Source organism: Ursus arctos, unplaced genomic scaffold, assembly GCF_023065955.2.
Source record: "Ursus arctos isolate Adak ecotype North America unplaced genomic scaffold, UrsArc2.0 scaffold_22, whole genome shotgun sequence".
NCBI classification, from domain to species: domain Eukaryota; kingdom Metazoa; phylum Chordata; class Mammalia; order Carnivora; family Ursidae; genus Ursus; species Ursus arctos.
In genome coordinates, this window is record NW_026622897.1 from 13975850 (window position 1) to 13992239 (window position 16390).

The 16390-nt window shown below is 41.6% G+C and overlaps 1 protein-coding gene across 2 annotated transcripts in view; it reads left to right on the forward strand.

Moving 5' to 3' along the window:
• Positions 1–966: 966 nt before the first annotated feature.
• UBE4A (ubiquitination factor E4A) overlaps positions 967–16390 on the forward strand; it is a 35295-nt gene continuing 19871 nt past the window's right edge. Inside the window, exons 1-10 of one of the 2 annotated variants that reach the window (XM_026505647.4) lie at positions 967–1118; positions 6236–6397; positions 10279–10452; positions 11045–11157; positions 12161–12313; positions 12837–12996; positions 13247–13449; positions 13655–13846; positions 14784–15117; positions 16078–16198. In XM_026505647.4, the coding sequence (XP_026361432.1) occupies positions 6277–6397; positions 10279–10452; positions 11045–11157; positions 12161–12313; positions 12837–12996; positions 13247–13449; positions 13655–13846; positions 14784–15117; positions 16078–16198 (1571 nt within the window). In that variant the 5' untranslated portion in view covers positions 967–1118; positions 6236–6276. Of the gene's footprint in view, positions 1119–3972; positions 5465–6235; positions 6398–10278; positions 10453–11044; positions 11158–12160; positions 12314–12836; positions 12997–13246; positions 13450–13654; positions 13847–14783; positions 15118–16077; positions 16199–16390 lie in introns of those variants that run through there. The other variant, XM_044386605.3, reaches the window with a different exon arrangement.

Consider the following 16390-nt stretch of genomic DNA (forward strand, 5'->3'; position numbering starts at 1 on the left):
TACCCAGAAGTGCTGTATCATATAGTAATTCTATGTTTAACTATATAAGGAACCACCAAAATTTTCCCAGAGTGATGCACTATTTTACATTCCTCTCAGCAATGCTCAAGGGTTCCTATCTCTCCTTCTCCTCACCAAACTTATTTTCCATTTTTTTGATAATAGACTTCCTAAAGGAGGTGAGGTATTATTTCATTGCACTTTCAATTTGCATTTTCGTAATGATTAGTGACATTGAACATCTTTTCGTGTGCTTATTGGCCATTTGTATATCTTCCTTGGAGGAATGTCTATTCAAGTCTATCGCCCATTTTTGAATTACACTGTGTGTTTTTTTGTTGTTGAGTTGTAGAAGTTCTTTATATATTTTGGACATTAATCCTTTATCAGACATATGATTTACAAATATTTTGTCACGTTCTATGAATTCTCTTTTCACTTGCACTCTTGAAAAGTATGCTGCTTTCACTGCCTTTGTATACCTCAAAGTAACCTTTTAGCATGCAAGTTGTCACCACTGTACAGATAAAACTGAAATCCAACGCTAGCATATCTTAGCACACCGCCTGACAACTATTAAGAGCTCAAAACTTTGTTATTGTTATTGTTGTTATTGCTGTAGTTGTTACCTCATAGATGATAATCTATGAAGAGTAACAAAAGCTGCTTCAAAATGGCGTGACCCCGCTGGGAAAAATAGAAAGCAAAAGCCCACAGAGGTTGCCAGCAGCGCCAAAATCACCAAGTCTTAGCCTCCGCCGACACACCAGATTTCAAAACCGCCTCGTATTTCACCAAGCTACAAACCAACCACCCCGCCCCCCCGACCCGCCCCCCATCCGCCCCCGGCCCGCCCCCCCGCCCTATCGGGCCGGAGCCCTAGGCCCCTTGCGGCCACTTCCGCCCCGCCCAGCTAGCTAGCGCGTGCGCCGTGGAGGTGTTTGCGCGCCAGTTCCCCGCGCAAGCGGCACACCCTGTTTCCGGCGCCTGGATGAGATTCCACAAGGCCCGGCGCCTGGTCATGATGTAAGTTCCGGTTGCCGTGCTGAGTCGGAAGTGGGAACCCTTCGGCCCCTGAGACTCTTGTCGTGTCGTCGCTGCTGGCCCTTCAGGCTCTGGTAAGAGAGGAAATAGCTTGACACGGGAGGGAACCGTTGAGTCTGCGATGGGATTTTCTTCTCCTAGTTGAATGCCACTCCAGGTCTCTGCACTCTTGCCTCCAAATTCATTCTCCTGTGCTTTCCTGACCCTTGACCCTCTCCTTCGTGAACTTCGACCCTGTCTGATTTCGGACCCCTTTACAGTGCCCCAGCTTCTGGCACTTCTCCCCCTTTTTGCCATTCCCCACCAGGTAAAGGCCAGAATACTGGCCTTGCGTTATCTTTGACTTCTTTCTCTGGAAAGAACGCCGAGTGGGTGGGTCTCTCTCCTTGCCGCGAATCCCTTATGGAACCTGGAGAGTTGAAATGCAAAGCGTAGACGACAAATAGCCAGATGCGAAAGGAGGGGAAATTAAGCACGAGTTGCAGCAATCAAACCAGTTGAATACATATGGCAAGATACTGACATTTCTTGCGGCAGGGGATCAGTTCACTACTTAAAACTCCTGGCACTCTGCTTCGTACTTCTCACCCATAGGGCATAGAAGACACTAATGAGATGAGTAACCGCAGCTCTGGAGGTTATATTTCATGGGTCTTCTCGTTGGGAGAGGTTTTTGGCTCCCAGAGCAAGGACTCGTTTAGTCTCACTGTTTTGGTCTCCTGTGGGAACCCTCCTGAGATAAAATGGGACCCAGGAAAGAATGCTGTTGGCTTTTTGACTTGAGATCCTTCTAGCTTGTTGTGTTGTTAGGATCTGTTGCCACTTTAGCGGGATGTGGAAGAATTTTGGGGTGGAACATGTAACAGTGAAAACATTTTAATTCCTTTTCGGTTTAATGTCTCACCAGGAGAGAGACCTTAAAAAGTATGATTTAATAGAGCTTGATTTTGCCAGTCCAATCTTACAAAGTATTCTACATATGTCCCTTTAAGCAATACCAAGTCTGATGTTAAAACATTTGTGTGCTCACCTCTTTAAGAACTTACAGTGGTCCTTAGGGATTAGCAGTACTGTTCATAAACAAAAGATTGAATGGGGGTGGGGAGGGTGAGAGGATTTGTAGGACAGGAAGTAAATAGCTATTGTAGATGTAGACTCTTGCAGCGTGTATATCAGAGTGAAATGTGTTTTTTAAGTAGGACATATTAAAAAGGAATCCAGTCCAGGCCGCCTGGGGGGGCTCAATTGGTTAAGCGTCAAACTTTGGCTCAGGTCATGATCTCTGGGTCCTGGAGTCAAGCCCCAATTCAGGCTCCCTGCTCAGGGGAGTCGCTTCTCCCTCTCTCTATGCCCCACCCCCCACTCGTGCTCGTGTCCAATCTCTCTCTCTCTCAAATAAATAAATACATACATAAAATCTTTTTTTAAAAAGGTAATCATATCCAAAAGCTCCTAAGGACTGATGGTGGCACCATCCCAAAGGCTGAAAACAGGATGGTGCTGCATCTCTTTATGGCAGTTGAAAATAGGAGATTATAAATAATCGGTGATATTGAATATTAAAACAAACAAAATATCAGTGTTCCATTCTATCAGGCCTGTTGGAGTGGGTGATATCTAGGTACTGTAACATTTGTGAGACCATTGAACATATCTATACTGACATCTCCACAAAGGTTACCATCAAGTGATCATTCTTCCTTTTTCCTGTGAAACTTTTCTGTAAGTGGTTACACAGTATTGGACTATGAAAGTGGTTTGTGCACAGATTTGAAGTTCATATGAGAAAGATGAACTTAGTGGGGTAGGCAGAAACTTTTTTGTTTTTCAAAAAGTTGTATAGCAGAGATGACAAGAGATTTATTTCCATTCTCTATTCTACATATCCTGAGATACCAAAGAGCCACAAGTGTCTGGCCCAGAAACCTGACCTGTTACTGCAACCCAAGACACATAGTAAAGCCCTTACCTTGAAGTTCGATCATGGTGCTTACAAGGAGGTCAGGAGTAATGACATGTAAGATTGAATCATTCAATAAATACTTACTTGGGTTTCTGTGACTGTGATGTTCAGTGCCAGACACAGAAGAAAAACTAATCAGATGTGAAATTGTATTCAGATTGCTTACTGTCTAGCAAGGTAGAAGGTCTGCATTAGGACTACAACGTAGAAAGTTATAAATCCTATTAATATAGATAAAATGTAATGGGAAGCTAACTTCTTTTTTTTTTTTAAAGATTTATTTATCTTAGTGTGCATGAGCACGCAGCAGGAAGGGGCAGAGGGAGAGGGAGAGAGAGTCTTAGGCAGACTGTGGTTGAGTGTGGAGTGTGACATGGAGTTCAGTCACGACTCTGAGATCATGACCTGGGTTGAAACCAAGCATCGGACACTTAACTGACTGTGCCACCCAGGCACCCCTAGCTTCTTTTTATAATGTGATAGTATAGTATTGAGAAAGGAGGAAATAATGCCATTTATTATCATAAATCCTGTTTATTTGTCTCGGTAGTCTTAGGAGCCTATCTTTTCATATGTTCTGTATTCCTCACTTTCACCTTGCTTCCTTTTACCTCTTGTAGAGATGCAGGTGATGCATCTCCTTTGTATTTTTTTTTAAAGATTTTATTTATTTGTCAGAGAGAGAGAGCATAAGCAGGGGAAGCAGCAGGCAGAGGGAGAAGCAGCCTCTCCACTGAGCAGGGAGCCCGATGTGGGGCTCAATCCCAGGACCCGTGAGCCAAAGGCAGAAGCTTAACTGACTGAGCCACCCAGGTTTCCCCATCTCCTTTATATTTATCTAAACCCTTTCCAGTTTTTTCTTAAGATTTTTTTTAAAGATTATTTATTTATTTGTCAGAGAGAGAGAGTGTGTGTGTGCAGGCACAGGGGTAAGCAGGCTCCCCGCTGAGCAAGGAGCTGAACACAGGACTCCATCTTAGGACTCTGGGATCATGACCTGAGGCGAAGGCAGTCGCTTAACCGACGGGGCCACCCAGTGTCCTTAAGATTTTATTTTTAAGTAATCTCTACACTTAACGTGGGCTCAGACTGAGAACCCTCACATCAAGAGTTGCATGCTCTGCTGACTGAGCCAGCTGGGCACTCCTCAGTTGTGTTTTTAAAAGCCCACTCGAACTGGCTTACACACTATAGGGAAATCTATTGGCTTTTTTATAACTGAAAGACTCTCTTTCCATCTCTCAACTCTTTTCTTACATCTTGACTTAGTTTGGGGTTAGGCCTCTTCTAGATGATGGAAAGATGGCAATTCCAGATTTATTTCTGACGCCACTAACAACCCAAGCAGGAAAAAAGAGTTCCCTTTTCTGTAGATTCAGCCAAAGGCCTGAAGCTGGGTGTTCATTAATTCTGATAGGCCTTGTTAGGGTCTTGTGCCCACCCCTCTATCAGTCATTTTGGCCAGAGTATGCTGCATTCTTTTTGGCCAGGCCAGATTCATATGCTCTTCCTGGAGCTAGTGGGTGAGGCCATCCTCTTCTGAACACATGGACTGAGAATGGGATGATCCCCAAAGGAAAAATGTAGGGTGTCATGTTGAAAAAAGAGGATGGTGTTTTGAAGACAGAAAATGACAAGAGCTCACTATACTTGGTGCATGCCTCTGGACTTCAGGGTACCTTAGAATAGAGGTAGGGTGGAGATCAGCTAACAGTGAGACAGTTGTTAATGTCTCTACATAAATTAGGGGTAACAAGTTTATGCAGTGGTTGAATGAGGGGGAAGTCCTCTCAAGGATCGTTGTGAATTCCAGCACTAAATGTGCTATTTTTATTTTTGGATTATTAAGCTTAACTATACATTGCAAAAATTAAAATACATAGAGCAACATCTAACAGTTCATTTCCTTGAGCAGTAAAGTCCAGAACAATGCTCAGAGGAGACTAGACTGCGCGCCTAAGTCATTACAGATAATTAGCCATTAACTCTTATGCAGAAAACACGACAGAGGAGCGGGAAGCAACTGGTGGAGGTGTCTCAGAATTGTCAAGAAGGGCTAACGTCTCTCTTTCTCCAAAAAATAAGGGTAACTTTGCGGACTTGTGTTAACTTTTGTTACTATGATTCTGTAAGGAGTCTTACCTCAGGAGATTAAAGGTAGACCCCCAAAAATTGTTTTCTCCTTCCTTCATGCCCCATCCCCACTCTTTTTAAGGCCTCTGTCCTTTTGGCAGTTTAATATCCTCATGAGCCAAATATTCATACCCTTTGTCTCTTCCCACCCTTTTCAGGGTTGGATTTCTATGCTGTGGCCTTAAAATTTCAGGAAGGGGAGAAAGCCTTTCAGGGTGCTCCGCTCATCCTGTTGTGCCTCTGAGAGCCCTTGGCGCTTGAATGAGGAAATGTAATCAGAAGAGTGCAAATGCAGGCTCAGTCAGCTCCACTAATACCTTTGAGGTATATATCTATTTCATGTTCCACATTAGGAATTTGTGTGTGTTGGCAGTATTATAAAAAATCAGATAAGTAGTGGAAATTAAATATAGAATTAAGCAAATGCCATTTAGTTTTTAGTGGAAGAAATTTCAATTGTGTTAAGCCTCGGAGTAGAGATAAATTGCCTGATCCATATTTAAAACCCACAACATGCTGGTGATCAGGTTCCTGTCCTGATTTGCCATTCTATGTCCGATGTAGGCTTACAGTTAGTTTATATGTAGCTGAGGAATTCCCGGCTGCAGCTTTAAGTCCTGGAAGCCTGAGCAAGCGCCATCTTACGTTCATGGTGAATGAGAACTAGCCGGCCGGCCTGCAGACTTATGGGAAACGTGTAGCTGTTGTCATATTATTTTTCAGTCAGTGCCACATTGTTGTTACAGTGAGTAGATGAGTTCTCTCATTGACCTCAGTAATTCTTTCTGCTTAACCTTTTTTTTTTTTAAAGGTATGGCAAATAGAAACTTGTCAACAGATAAATGCATTCCAGCTCGAACATTGTTAAACTTTTTTGGTTTTAGCCGCCCCCAAATCAAGCCAACTTATCCAGTTGGTGGGTTTGTAACCATTTTGCCAAAAATGCCTTGAATCTTGGAACAGGAATTGGAAGGTCTTACCCAAAGCCTTTTTACATGTATCGTGTTCAAGAAATGGGGAAGGAACCGACTGTGGGTATAATCCCAGGTGTTGTGTTATCTGCCCCTCCGTGTCTGATACCTGTCCTCTCTGCAGCCCCTCCCCCTAGGTCTGGATGGAGGATACTTTAAAGTGAAATGACAGACCAGGAGAATAACAACAACATCTCAAGTAACCCCTTTGCTGCTCTTTTTGGCTCTCTGGCTGATGCCAAGCAGTTTGCAGCAATCCAAAAAGAGCAGCTGAAGCAGCAATCTGGTAAGTAGGGGAGCCAGGAGCAGCGGAGGAGATGACCTAGAATGGGGTCTTCCCAAGTGGAGTCTTCTTAGGGTCCGTAATTGCAATTGGAATCGACCTGGGGACACAGGTCATTTAGGGCATAAATTGGGGGTTTTTGTTCATTTTCCTTCTTTGTTCTGTTTTCGGTCCTCTCCTCCCCGCTGCATAAAGAGACCAGATAACAGGTGGTTCTGTAGTAACATGTCAGTTGTGATCCCAATGCTGTCAAGCTCTTTATTTTAAAAATCACCTAGCAAAAGATATTTAAATAAATCTTTTTAAGGAAGCTGAAGTTGTAGGCGTAGGTGTAGAAAGCAGGTTACGTGCAGCTGTAGAAAGCAGATGTGTAAAAGGAAGAATTATAAAAGCTTTTTGGCTTTTTGGTAGACAAATAAATGAAATTTGTTCTTACGCCCAGTGCTTCAGAGTCGATCCCAAGCAAAATACCTCTTCCATTCCTTGGAGTGGCCTCTTTCACAGCATAATGCTGTTAGAACAGACTTCTAAGAAAATCTGATCCTTTGCCTTAATGTGAAAAAAAAATCAGAATAATACCTCACAAATCAGAAAAATGGTTTTCCTCAACTAGGACCAAAATTAAGATTGGGTCTAACTTCCTCCTGTTAGAAGACATATAGTTTAGAAGAATTAGGATGATGTTTCTCAAATTTATTAGTCTTCAGAGGGTAGTCACAATCTTTCAAGCCAGAAATCGCTCCCCTTTTCCCTCCAGAGAGAATAATAGTATTTTTTGGAAAGGAGAAATGTTTATATTTTCCCTTTATTTTGTTTATTTCAAAAGTGTCGGTATACATAGCTGACTTGTAGCCTTGTTCAGGACTGAATAAAAAGCAGGTAAGGGCAAGACAGATGAGTAGTGGACAGGGTGATGATGAAGCAAGTGGGGAGTATATGTAGCGCTGACTTTCTACTATGATAGAAGGAGACGGCTCTGGGTCTCAGTCTCTGAAGTCTCTTCCAGATTCTTGCATTAGGAGATTGTAGGAGGGAAAGGGGAGTGAGGAACAGGAATATAAGAAAATGGGGAAGCATGATTTATGAGTATATGATTGAGGGAAGTTTTGCTACATAGGTTCTTAGTTCCTATTGCTCTCAGGGTTCAGCAGAGAACTTAACCTTATAGGATTAGAGTAACAGAGTGCTTGTCCTTCTGGCTGTCAGCAGACTTGAGGCTGGCTAGAGTTGGGAGCGTTGCAGGCACCAAGCCGTGGGACAAATCAGGTACATGCGCTCCTGTTACTATTTTGGCTTCTCCTCATTTTAGTTTGTTTACACTGAGTTTAGCATGCCACCAGGTCTAACCTGTTTTCCAGCAGCAGTGAGAACTCTGCCAAAACCTTTGGCCTCCTATGTTGAGCTTCACATTGACTGACCTCACCACACTAAAGCAACTCTTAACTTCTGAGAGTTTTGCTGGCCCTTCTGAATAATCACTCTCAGTAGAGAGAAGCAGATACAGACAGACCTACGTGGCTTCAGAGGGGCAGCTCTGGCTGCTGACAGCCAGAAGGACGAGCATTCTGTCACTCTGCTCCTGTATGGTTAAGTTCTCCTCTGAACCCCGAGAGAATAGGAGCTAAGAACCTGTGTAGCAAAATTTCCCTCAACTACATACTCATAAATTGTATTTTCCCATTTTCTGATCATTCCTATTCCTCACTCCCCTTTTCCTCCTCCAATCTCTTCACGCAAGGTTGCCTTTTTAAAAAGTAAAGGAATCCAATCAATAAGAAAATAGTAACAAATCAGAAGGAGAAGGATTCAAATGAGCAATTTATATGCAATGATCAAATGATTTTAAAAATCCAGTCTCACTAATAATTGGAGCACTGTTTTTTACTTACGAGATTTGTGAGGATTTAAATGGGTACTCTCGCATAGAATGTTGAGGGGCTTGTAAATGAGAGCAGTCTTTCTGAGGATGATTTGGTAATATGTGTTAACTTAAATGTGCAAGCTCTTTAGTTCAGCAAATCTGCTTCTAGAAGTGTACCTTACAGAAGTACTCATACAGGTGTACAAAGAGTACTGTTCGGTGCAGTAGTGTTTGAAATCACGCTATCCAAATGTTCATCGACTGAGAAGTAGCCACACAAGTCAGAGTGTGTGCATCCGATGCAGTACAGTGCAGCTATTCCAGAGAACGAGGTAGGCCTCTCCATGACCTAACAGAGAAGGGTGTTGGTGCTGACTCAGTGTAAAGAGCAAGGTGAAAGGAGTATATATAGTATGTCCCCCCCCCCCCCGCTTTTTTTCTTTCTTTTTAACTGAAAATCCTAGTGGTGAACATTAGCACCAGAATAAGAAAATCTGGAACACTTCACTAACTTAAGTGGTTGTCCATAGGGAATTGGTTCAGAGGAGACTTTTTACATCATGTTTTCCTGTGCAGTTTGGGATTATTCAAATATGTGTGTTCTTTAAAATCAGGAAAAAGCCATGTATTCAAAATAATTAAAGGCATATTGATCAGTTAGGTAATTCTCCGTTCACTAGGTGTATTGATCTATTAGGCAATTCTCTGTTCACAAAGATTCTGTAGGGAACGTAGTGTTGCTGTTTTTGGTAATATGGAGTGCAATTAATTATGAGTAGAAAGAATAAAACTTCTGATTTGTAAAATGTGGTAGGATATACAGCCGGGGATTTCAGAATCCTGTACTTAAGATGTTGCCTGATACAACTCAATAGCAAAAAAACACAAATAATCTAATTTAAAAATGGGCAGAGGATCTGTATAGACATTTTTCCAAAGGAGACATACAGATGACCAACAGGTACAGGAAAAGGTGCTCAGCGTCTCTCATCATCAAAGAAATGCAAATCAAAACTACAATGAGATTATCACCTCATACCTGTTAGAATGGCTACTACCAAAAAGACAAGAAAAAACAAGTGTTGGCGAGGATGTGTAGAAAAGGGAACCCTGGTGCACTGTTGGTGGGATTATAAGTTGGTGCAGCACTATGGAAAGCATTATAAAGGTTCTTCAAAAAATTAAAAATAGAACTACCATATAATCCAGCGATTCCACTTCTAGGTATTTACCCAAAGAAACCAAAAACACTAACTTGGAAATATCCATGCACCTGTGTTCGCTGCAGCATTGTTTATAATAGCCAGGACATGGAACAACCTGTGTCTGTTGATGGATGAATGGATAAAGAAAATATGATACACCCATACACACACACACAATGGAATATTATTGCTATTTGCAAAAACACGGACGGACCTGTGTGAAATGAAATAGACAGGAAAAAGACAAATGCAAACAAATAAATGTTCTAAGTTACAGGTGATATCTAAAGAAAAGACAAAGAAAGAAAGTTCATAAATAGAACAGATTGGTGATTGCCCGGGATGGGGTGGGTACAGGGGATCAAAAGGTACAAACTTGAGTTAAAAAATAAATAAGCCGTAGGGATATAATGAATAGCATGGTGATTATAGTTAATAGTACTGTATTGCATATTTGAAAGTTACTGAAAGAGTAGATCTTAAAAGTTATCTTCACAAGAGAAAACGATATTTATAACTGTATAGTGACAGATGTTAACTAGAATTACTGTGTTGACCATTTTGGAATATATACGGATATCAAATCATTATGTTGTATACGTGAAACTAATATGATGTTATACGTCATTTTTTAAATGTTATACCTCAGTTTTAAAAAAAAGATGTTGTCTGACTTGAGATGTTCACTAATTAGATGATTAACTTGTTTCCCATCCAAAATTATCTTTCTCTTAATAACATGTATCATTTTTGATAGTGTACTTGGTTTTCTCTTAAAGAGAGAAGTTTAACTGTTAATGGCTTTCATTTTCTGGCAGATGAACTCCCAGCTAGCCCAGATGACTCGGATAATAGTGTGTCAGAAAGCCTGGATGAATTTGATTACTCTGTGGCTGAGATTAGCCGCTCCTTCCGTTCACAGCAGGAAATATGTGAACAACTCAACATCAATCACATGATCCAAAGGATCTTCCTCATTACTCTGGACAACAGTGAGTTACAGGCTTGGAGCCAGTCTGTTCGTTACTCTTCCCTTCCTGCTTGGGCTAGGAACTTGTTCTTAGAAACTTATTGTATCTAATGGTTAAACAAACCCACTGTACTCCCTTGAACACAGGTTTGATATTTCAGTGAAGCTTCTGATGTGACCTAAAAATAATATTTAGAGACAGGTGCAGCTTTCATTACCATCTTGGTATGGACTGGGCCATATAGCTCCTTGCCTTTACCACCTTAAAAGGGAAATGCGAATGGTAGCCAAATCCTTTTTCTTCCCAGAGGTGACCAAAACATTTAGACGGAAGCCCCACGAGGTGTCAGATAGTATTTTCCCTCTGTGTCCTGTCTGTAGTTAAACCCCAAAGTAGGTGCTGATGTCCAAGATTCACTCTTTAAAGGTCATGATGTTAGGTTTACAACAAAACCTGACATGCTCTTCGACTCTTTGAAAAGATTTAAGTCTTTAGATACTGCCTTGTGTGTCAAGATAATCCTGATACTACCTGAGTCAGACTTGGAGTTCAAGAGAAATGCTGTCAAGATTGGTTGTCTGTATAAGAAGCGTTAATTAAAATCATTTCCCAGGTGACCCCAGCTTGAAAAGTGGGAATGGCATCCCCAGCCGTTGTGTGTATTTGGAAGAAATGGCAGTAGACCTGGAAGATCAAGACTGGCTTGATATGAACAATGTTGAGCAGGTACCATTTCTGATGTTCCTTTCGAGTGCCTTCAGCACAAACTAGCCATGCAGCTGAACTCTGCTCACGTTTCTCCAACCATGACTTTGCTTATCTCCATCTCTTAACATTGTGGTGTTGGGGATCTTCTATTTACCATGGCCACATATCTGAGTTCCTGGAGTGACCTATCTGTGCCTCTCAGATGGCACTTGTCACCTTCTGTCACATGTAGTGCCTTTTTTATGTACCTGTCTTATCTCCCCTATCAGACCCTTAAGTTCTCAAGGGCAAGGCCTGTGTCTTTATATCTTTCCCAGGATCAAAACAGTGTGTTTTACCTTCTAAGTGCCTAATTAACATTAAAGGAATAAAACTTTGGTAGGACAGACACTCGACAACTTGTAGTTTAACTTTATAGTGTTTACATTATCTCTGTAGAAGTCTGAGTGAGGCCAGCAGTCACACGGAGGAGTAGATTTCATATGTAAGTTCAATCGCTGGTTCTCCACACCATTGAACAAATACTGTTTTAATGCTTAGTCTATGCTACGGTTATACTAGACTCTTGAACTCTATTTGGGATAACTGTACAGGAGACCCTTGAACAGTGTGGGGTTTGGGGCAGTCGAAAATCTGCACCTAACTTGTGACTCTCCAGAAACTTAACTAATAGCCTGCTGTTGATGGGAAGCCTTACGGATAACAAACAATAAAGTCAGCTAGGGAAAAGAAAATGTTATAAAACAAATGATAAGCAAGAGGAAATACATTTACAGTGCTGTTCTGTATTTATTGAAAATAATCCATGTCAAACCCATATTATTCAAGGGTCAACTGCCTATACAGTTATGTTTATATACCTAATATTTTCTAAAGTAGTAAGGGGGTGGGTCCTATGTTCCCCCTTCACTCTACATCCTATGCCTCTTTCAGTAACCTGTGTCCAAATGACCTTCTACATCTTGATACCCTAAGGTTAACTGCAGTGGTTTAGTGTTTTGTTTGTTTGCTTTTCTTAAAGGCCGTCTTCGCTCGCTTGCTACTTCAGGACCCGGGCAACCACTTGATTAACATGACTTCTTCTACAACGTTGAATCTCTCTGCTGATCGAGATGCAGGGGAGAGGCACATTTTTTGTTACCTTTATTCCTGCTTCCAAAGAGCTAAGGAAGAGGTAAAGAAATAATCCCCATTGAGAACTGTGTGGTACTCTTGGGTTTGCCTTTAACATGTAAGCCAGAGAGTTGGATGAGTGTCTTGTATATCTGTTTCTATACATCATAATATATCGGGAACTAGATGTGAGAGGCACTGTGAGTTGTCAAAAATTCTAGTCTTTTGTTTCTGTGGCTTGGGGTCTACTCCTTTCCCTAGTTAACCAGGGCCTCTTATTCTACAAACCTTAAAAAGTCATACTCTTAAAAAAAGATCGGGGGAGGGGAAAAAAAAAAGATATAAATTCATTTCCACTGAGGTGTAAGTAACAAAGTGACCTAAGCTTGGTCACTTCCAGGATTAGAATTCTAGCAGGTAGATGATTCCTTACACCAAAGAATGAACTCTTACAAATTTTCAAGCTTCCACAGGACAGCAGTACTATTTTGGGGTACATTGTCTTTTTCATTCTGTTTGCTCTATCCACCATTGTTGAGGTCATAGAGCTAGACTGTCCCCTCTCTTCTTCATTCTATTTCCAGATTACCAAAGTTCCAGAGAACCTGCTCCCCTTTGCGGTGCAGTGCAGGAACCTCACTGTGTCCAATACCCGAACAGTACTCCTCACCCCAGAGATCTACGTTGACCAGAACATCCACGAGCAACTGGTAGATTTGATGTTGGAAGCCATCCAAGGAGCCCGTGAGTACATAAATAAGACCTCTTGAGTTTCTGCATTTTGATTTCCAAATTTAAAATTCCTTTAAATGCATCAGAAAGCCTCAGCCACTACAGTTCCAGAAGTATAAATTAAGGAAGAGAGCTCATATCTTGGCCTTTGGGGTTGAATACCAGTAGAATTATCGGAAGTGTGGGAAGAGTAGAGAGCCTGTGTATAAAAGCATACAAAAATCGCCGTGGGCTTCTTTTCCTCTCATTTGTCATCTGTTAGATTTTGAAGATGTAACTGAGTTTCTGGAAGAGGTTATTGAAGCCTTGATATTGGATGAGGAAGTTCGCACATTTCCAGAAGTCATGATTCCAGTGTTCGATATTTTATTGGGCCGAATAAAAGATCTAGAACTCTGTCAGATCCTGTTCTATGCGTATCTGGATATTCTTCTCTATTTCACTAGGCAGAAGGATATGGCAAAGGTAGGTCTGAAAGGTGGTACAAATTCATTTGAGCTGGAGATCTAATACTTTATGGGTCCCTATCCTGACGGCGCTCTAATGTTACCTATTGAATAAAAGAAAGCTACATTGGTTGTTGTATAGACTTAACTCTTTGAGACCCTTTCACCCCACCACCTTTATCTCCTCATACAGATGAATAAGTAGGACTCGTTTTCTCCTGTAGGTTTTTGTAGAGTACATTCAGCCCAAGGACCCTAGCAATGGGCAGATGTACCAGAAGACCTTGCTGGGAGTAATCCTGAATATCTCCTGCTTATTAAAGACTCCAGGTGTAGTAGAAAATCATGGCTACTTCCTGAACCCATCTCGTTCCAGTCCCCAGGAGATCAAAGTGCAAGAGGCCAACATCCATCAGGTGGAACTGTTTACCACTGTCTCCCAGCCCCCTAATCTTAGATGAAGTTGCGTTTCCTTGGGAAGCAGATGCAGATAAGGCTGCTTGAGCCTCTTTAGGGAAGCAGATTGACTTGCTTGGCTTTCTACCATAATCCCATAAAGAAATTGTCCTCTTTTCAGCACGGGCTCAGGGCAGAGGAAGCCGGTGCACAGTTTAAGAGTAAGCTGCTGCTCCTCCGTGCCCTATGCTGTGGCCCAGGCACTGCCTCTCAGCCCTCACTGTTGTCACCAAGCCGTTTCTTGTAATCTGGGCTCCTAAAATTTTCCGACTGAACTCCAACTTATAAACCGAATTCTTTTTCCTTTCCTTCCCTCCACTGACGTCCTCGCCATTTGGGCTTCTTAGTGTAAATTCTAGCAGAGGTCTGGCCAACATGAAGCAGTAAGTGGTGGATTGGAGGTGGTCTAAATCTCCCATCATCACAACTCTAGGACAGGGATTGGCAAATTACTGCAGTGCCCAGGTCCGGCCTGCCACCTGTTTTGGTAAATAGTTGTACTGGAGCACAGCCATGCCCATTCATACACATGTTGTTTATGGCTGGATTTCATGCCATGGTGATAGAGTTGAATAGTTACCACAGTCAGCGTATAGCTTTTAAAGCTGAAAATATTTATCATCTGGCCCTTTGCAGACAAAGTTTACTGACCCCTGCTCTAAAGCTATGTAAATGGTATCTGCAGTTTGGCAGCTCATCAGGGAATCTCTCATAAGTGCCCAGTTTTTGTTTTTGTTTTTGTTTTAATCAGAACTGGGGTATAAAGCACAGGCAGAATGAGGGAAAAGATTAGGATTAGGATACTTTTGGAAATTGCCAGTGGCTAAGGTTTGGGAGTAACAAATATGAGGATTGTGAAACTGGAATGTTCTGTGGTTGTGTTTTCTGGTTAAACAGTTCATGGCTCAGTTCCATGAAAAGATCTACCAGATGCTGAAGAACTTACTCCAGCTCTCTCCAGAAACCAAACACTGTATCTTGTCCTGGCTTGGAAACTGTTTGCATGCAAACGCAGGCCGCACCAAGATTTGGGCCAATCAGATGCCAGAAATCTTCTTCCAAATGTATGCCTCGGATGCCTTCTTTCTGAATCTGGGTGCTGCTCTCCTGAAGCTATGCCAGCCGTTTTGCAAACCCAGATCCTCTCGGCTCCTCACCTTTAATCCCACTTACTGTGCCCTGAAGGAGTTGAATGATGAAGAACGAAAAATTAAAAATGTGCACATGAGAGGTAGGGGGGAACTGGGCTTCTCAAGATGGTGTGCGTGTGTATGTGTGTGTGCGCGTGCACGTGTGTGTGTAACATCTAAGGCATCCACTTTTATACTTTTTCACAGAAGTGCCTCTTTCTCAAGATGAGACAGAAAGAAAAGCCAATATAAATTTTAAAAAGACGTTTAAAAAAACTGGTAGCTTTTAGATGTTGTGCTTTCATGAGATCATCTTTATGAATTTAGCAGCCTTTGGGTATTGATTCATTCATTCTTTCTAAAAATAAATAAAGCACAATCCCTGTTTTGTCTTTTAACTCAACGCCTCCAGAAGAAAGCAGATATATTAACAGATAATCATAATATGGTATAAGGCTAAACTATGGGAGCACAGAGGAGGGAGTGAATAATAAATTCTACAGAAGTTGGAAGTCTTTGTGGCCAACTCTTGAAAGATGAGTTGGGTTTAAAGTATAAAAGTACAAAGCTGTGGAAGGCTTGTTTGGGGAATAGTGAGAAGTTCAGTGGGAGAGCTAGGTGGGAAAGGGGTATGGGAATTGGAAGGAAATGAGTCTAAGGGAGGAAGAATATTGGGGCCAGTTTGGAAAAAACTCAAACAGTACAGAGAAGTGAAAAGAAGAAAATGAATCACTCAAAATGAATCACTCTTTAAAAAAAAAAAAAAAAAACCTCTTAATTTTAGTGTATCTCCTCTCAGTTTTTACGACTCTTCTAATCCTGAAAGCAATACATGAGCAAGGAATAAATCTGGAAAAGCACAGTAGATAGATATGACCCACTGTCTGTCACTTGGCAACATCCACAGTATTTTCTACATTTGTTTTTAAAAAGAAATTACTTTAAAAAAAAAAAAGCTCCCCCTGGTAGCAGTATGGAAGCTAAGCTAGAGTACGGGGACACTGGAGACCCATACAGAAGTCTGTGGTGAGTCATTTACTGTTCCTTTTACCTTCTTTGAGGTTTGGACAAAGAGACTTGTTTGATCCCAGCTGTGCAGGAGCCAAAGTTCCCCCAGAACTACAACCTTGTGACAGAGAACCTTGTCCTGACCGAGTACACCTTGTACTTGGGATTTCACAGGTAACTGCTCTGATGTCATTCAAAAAGAATTGTTCCGTGGGGTTAAGAACCAGAGGCTTGAAAGTGAGTCTCATTTTATTCTGAAGGCTCCCATTGGATATAGGGTTCCTAATAGGAACAGGGTTTTGTATGCACTTACTCAAGTTTACATGAATTGCCTTTGTCCAAATAACTTGAATTTACTTTTCATTT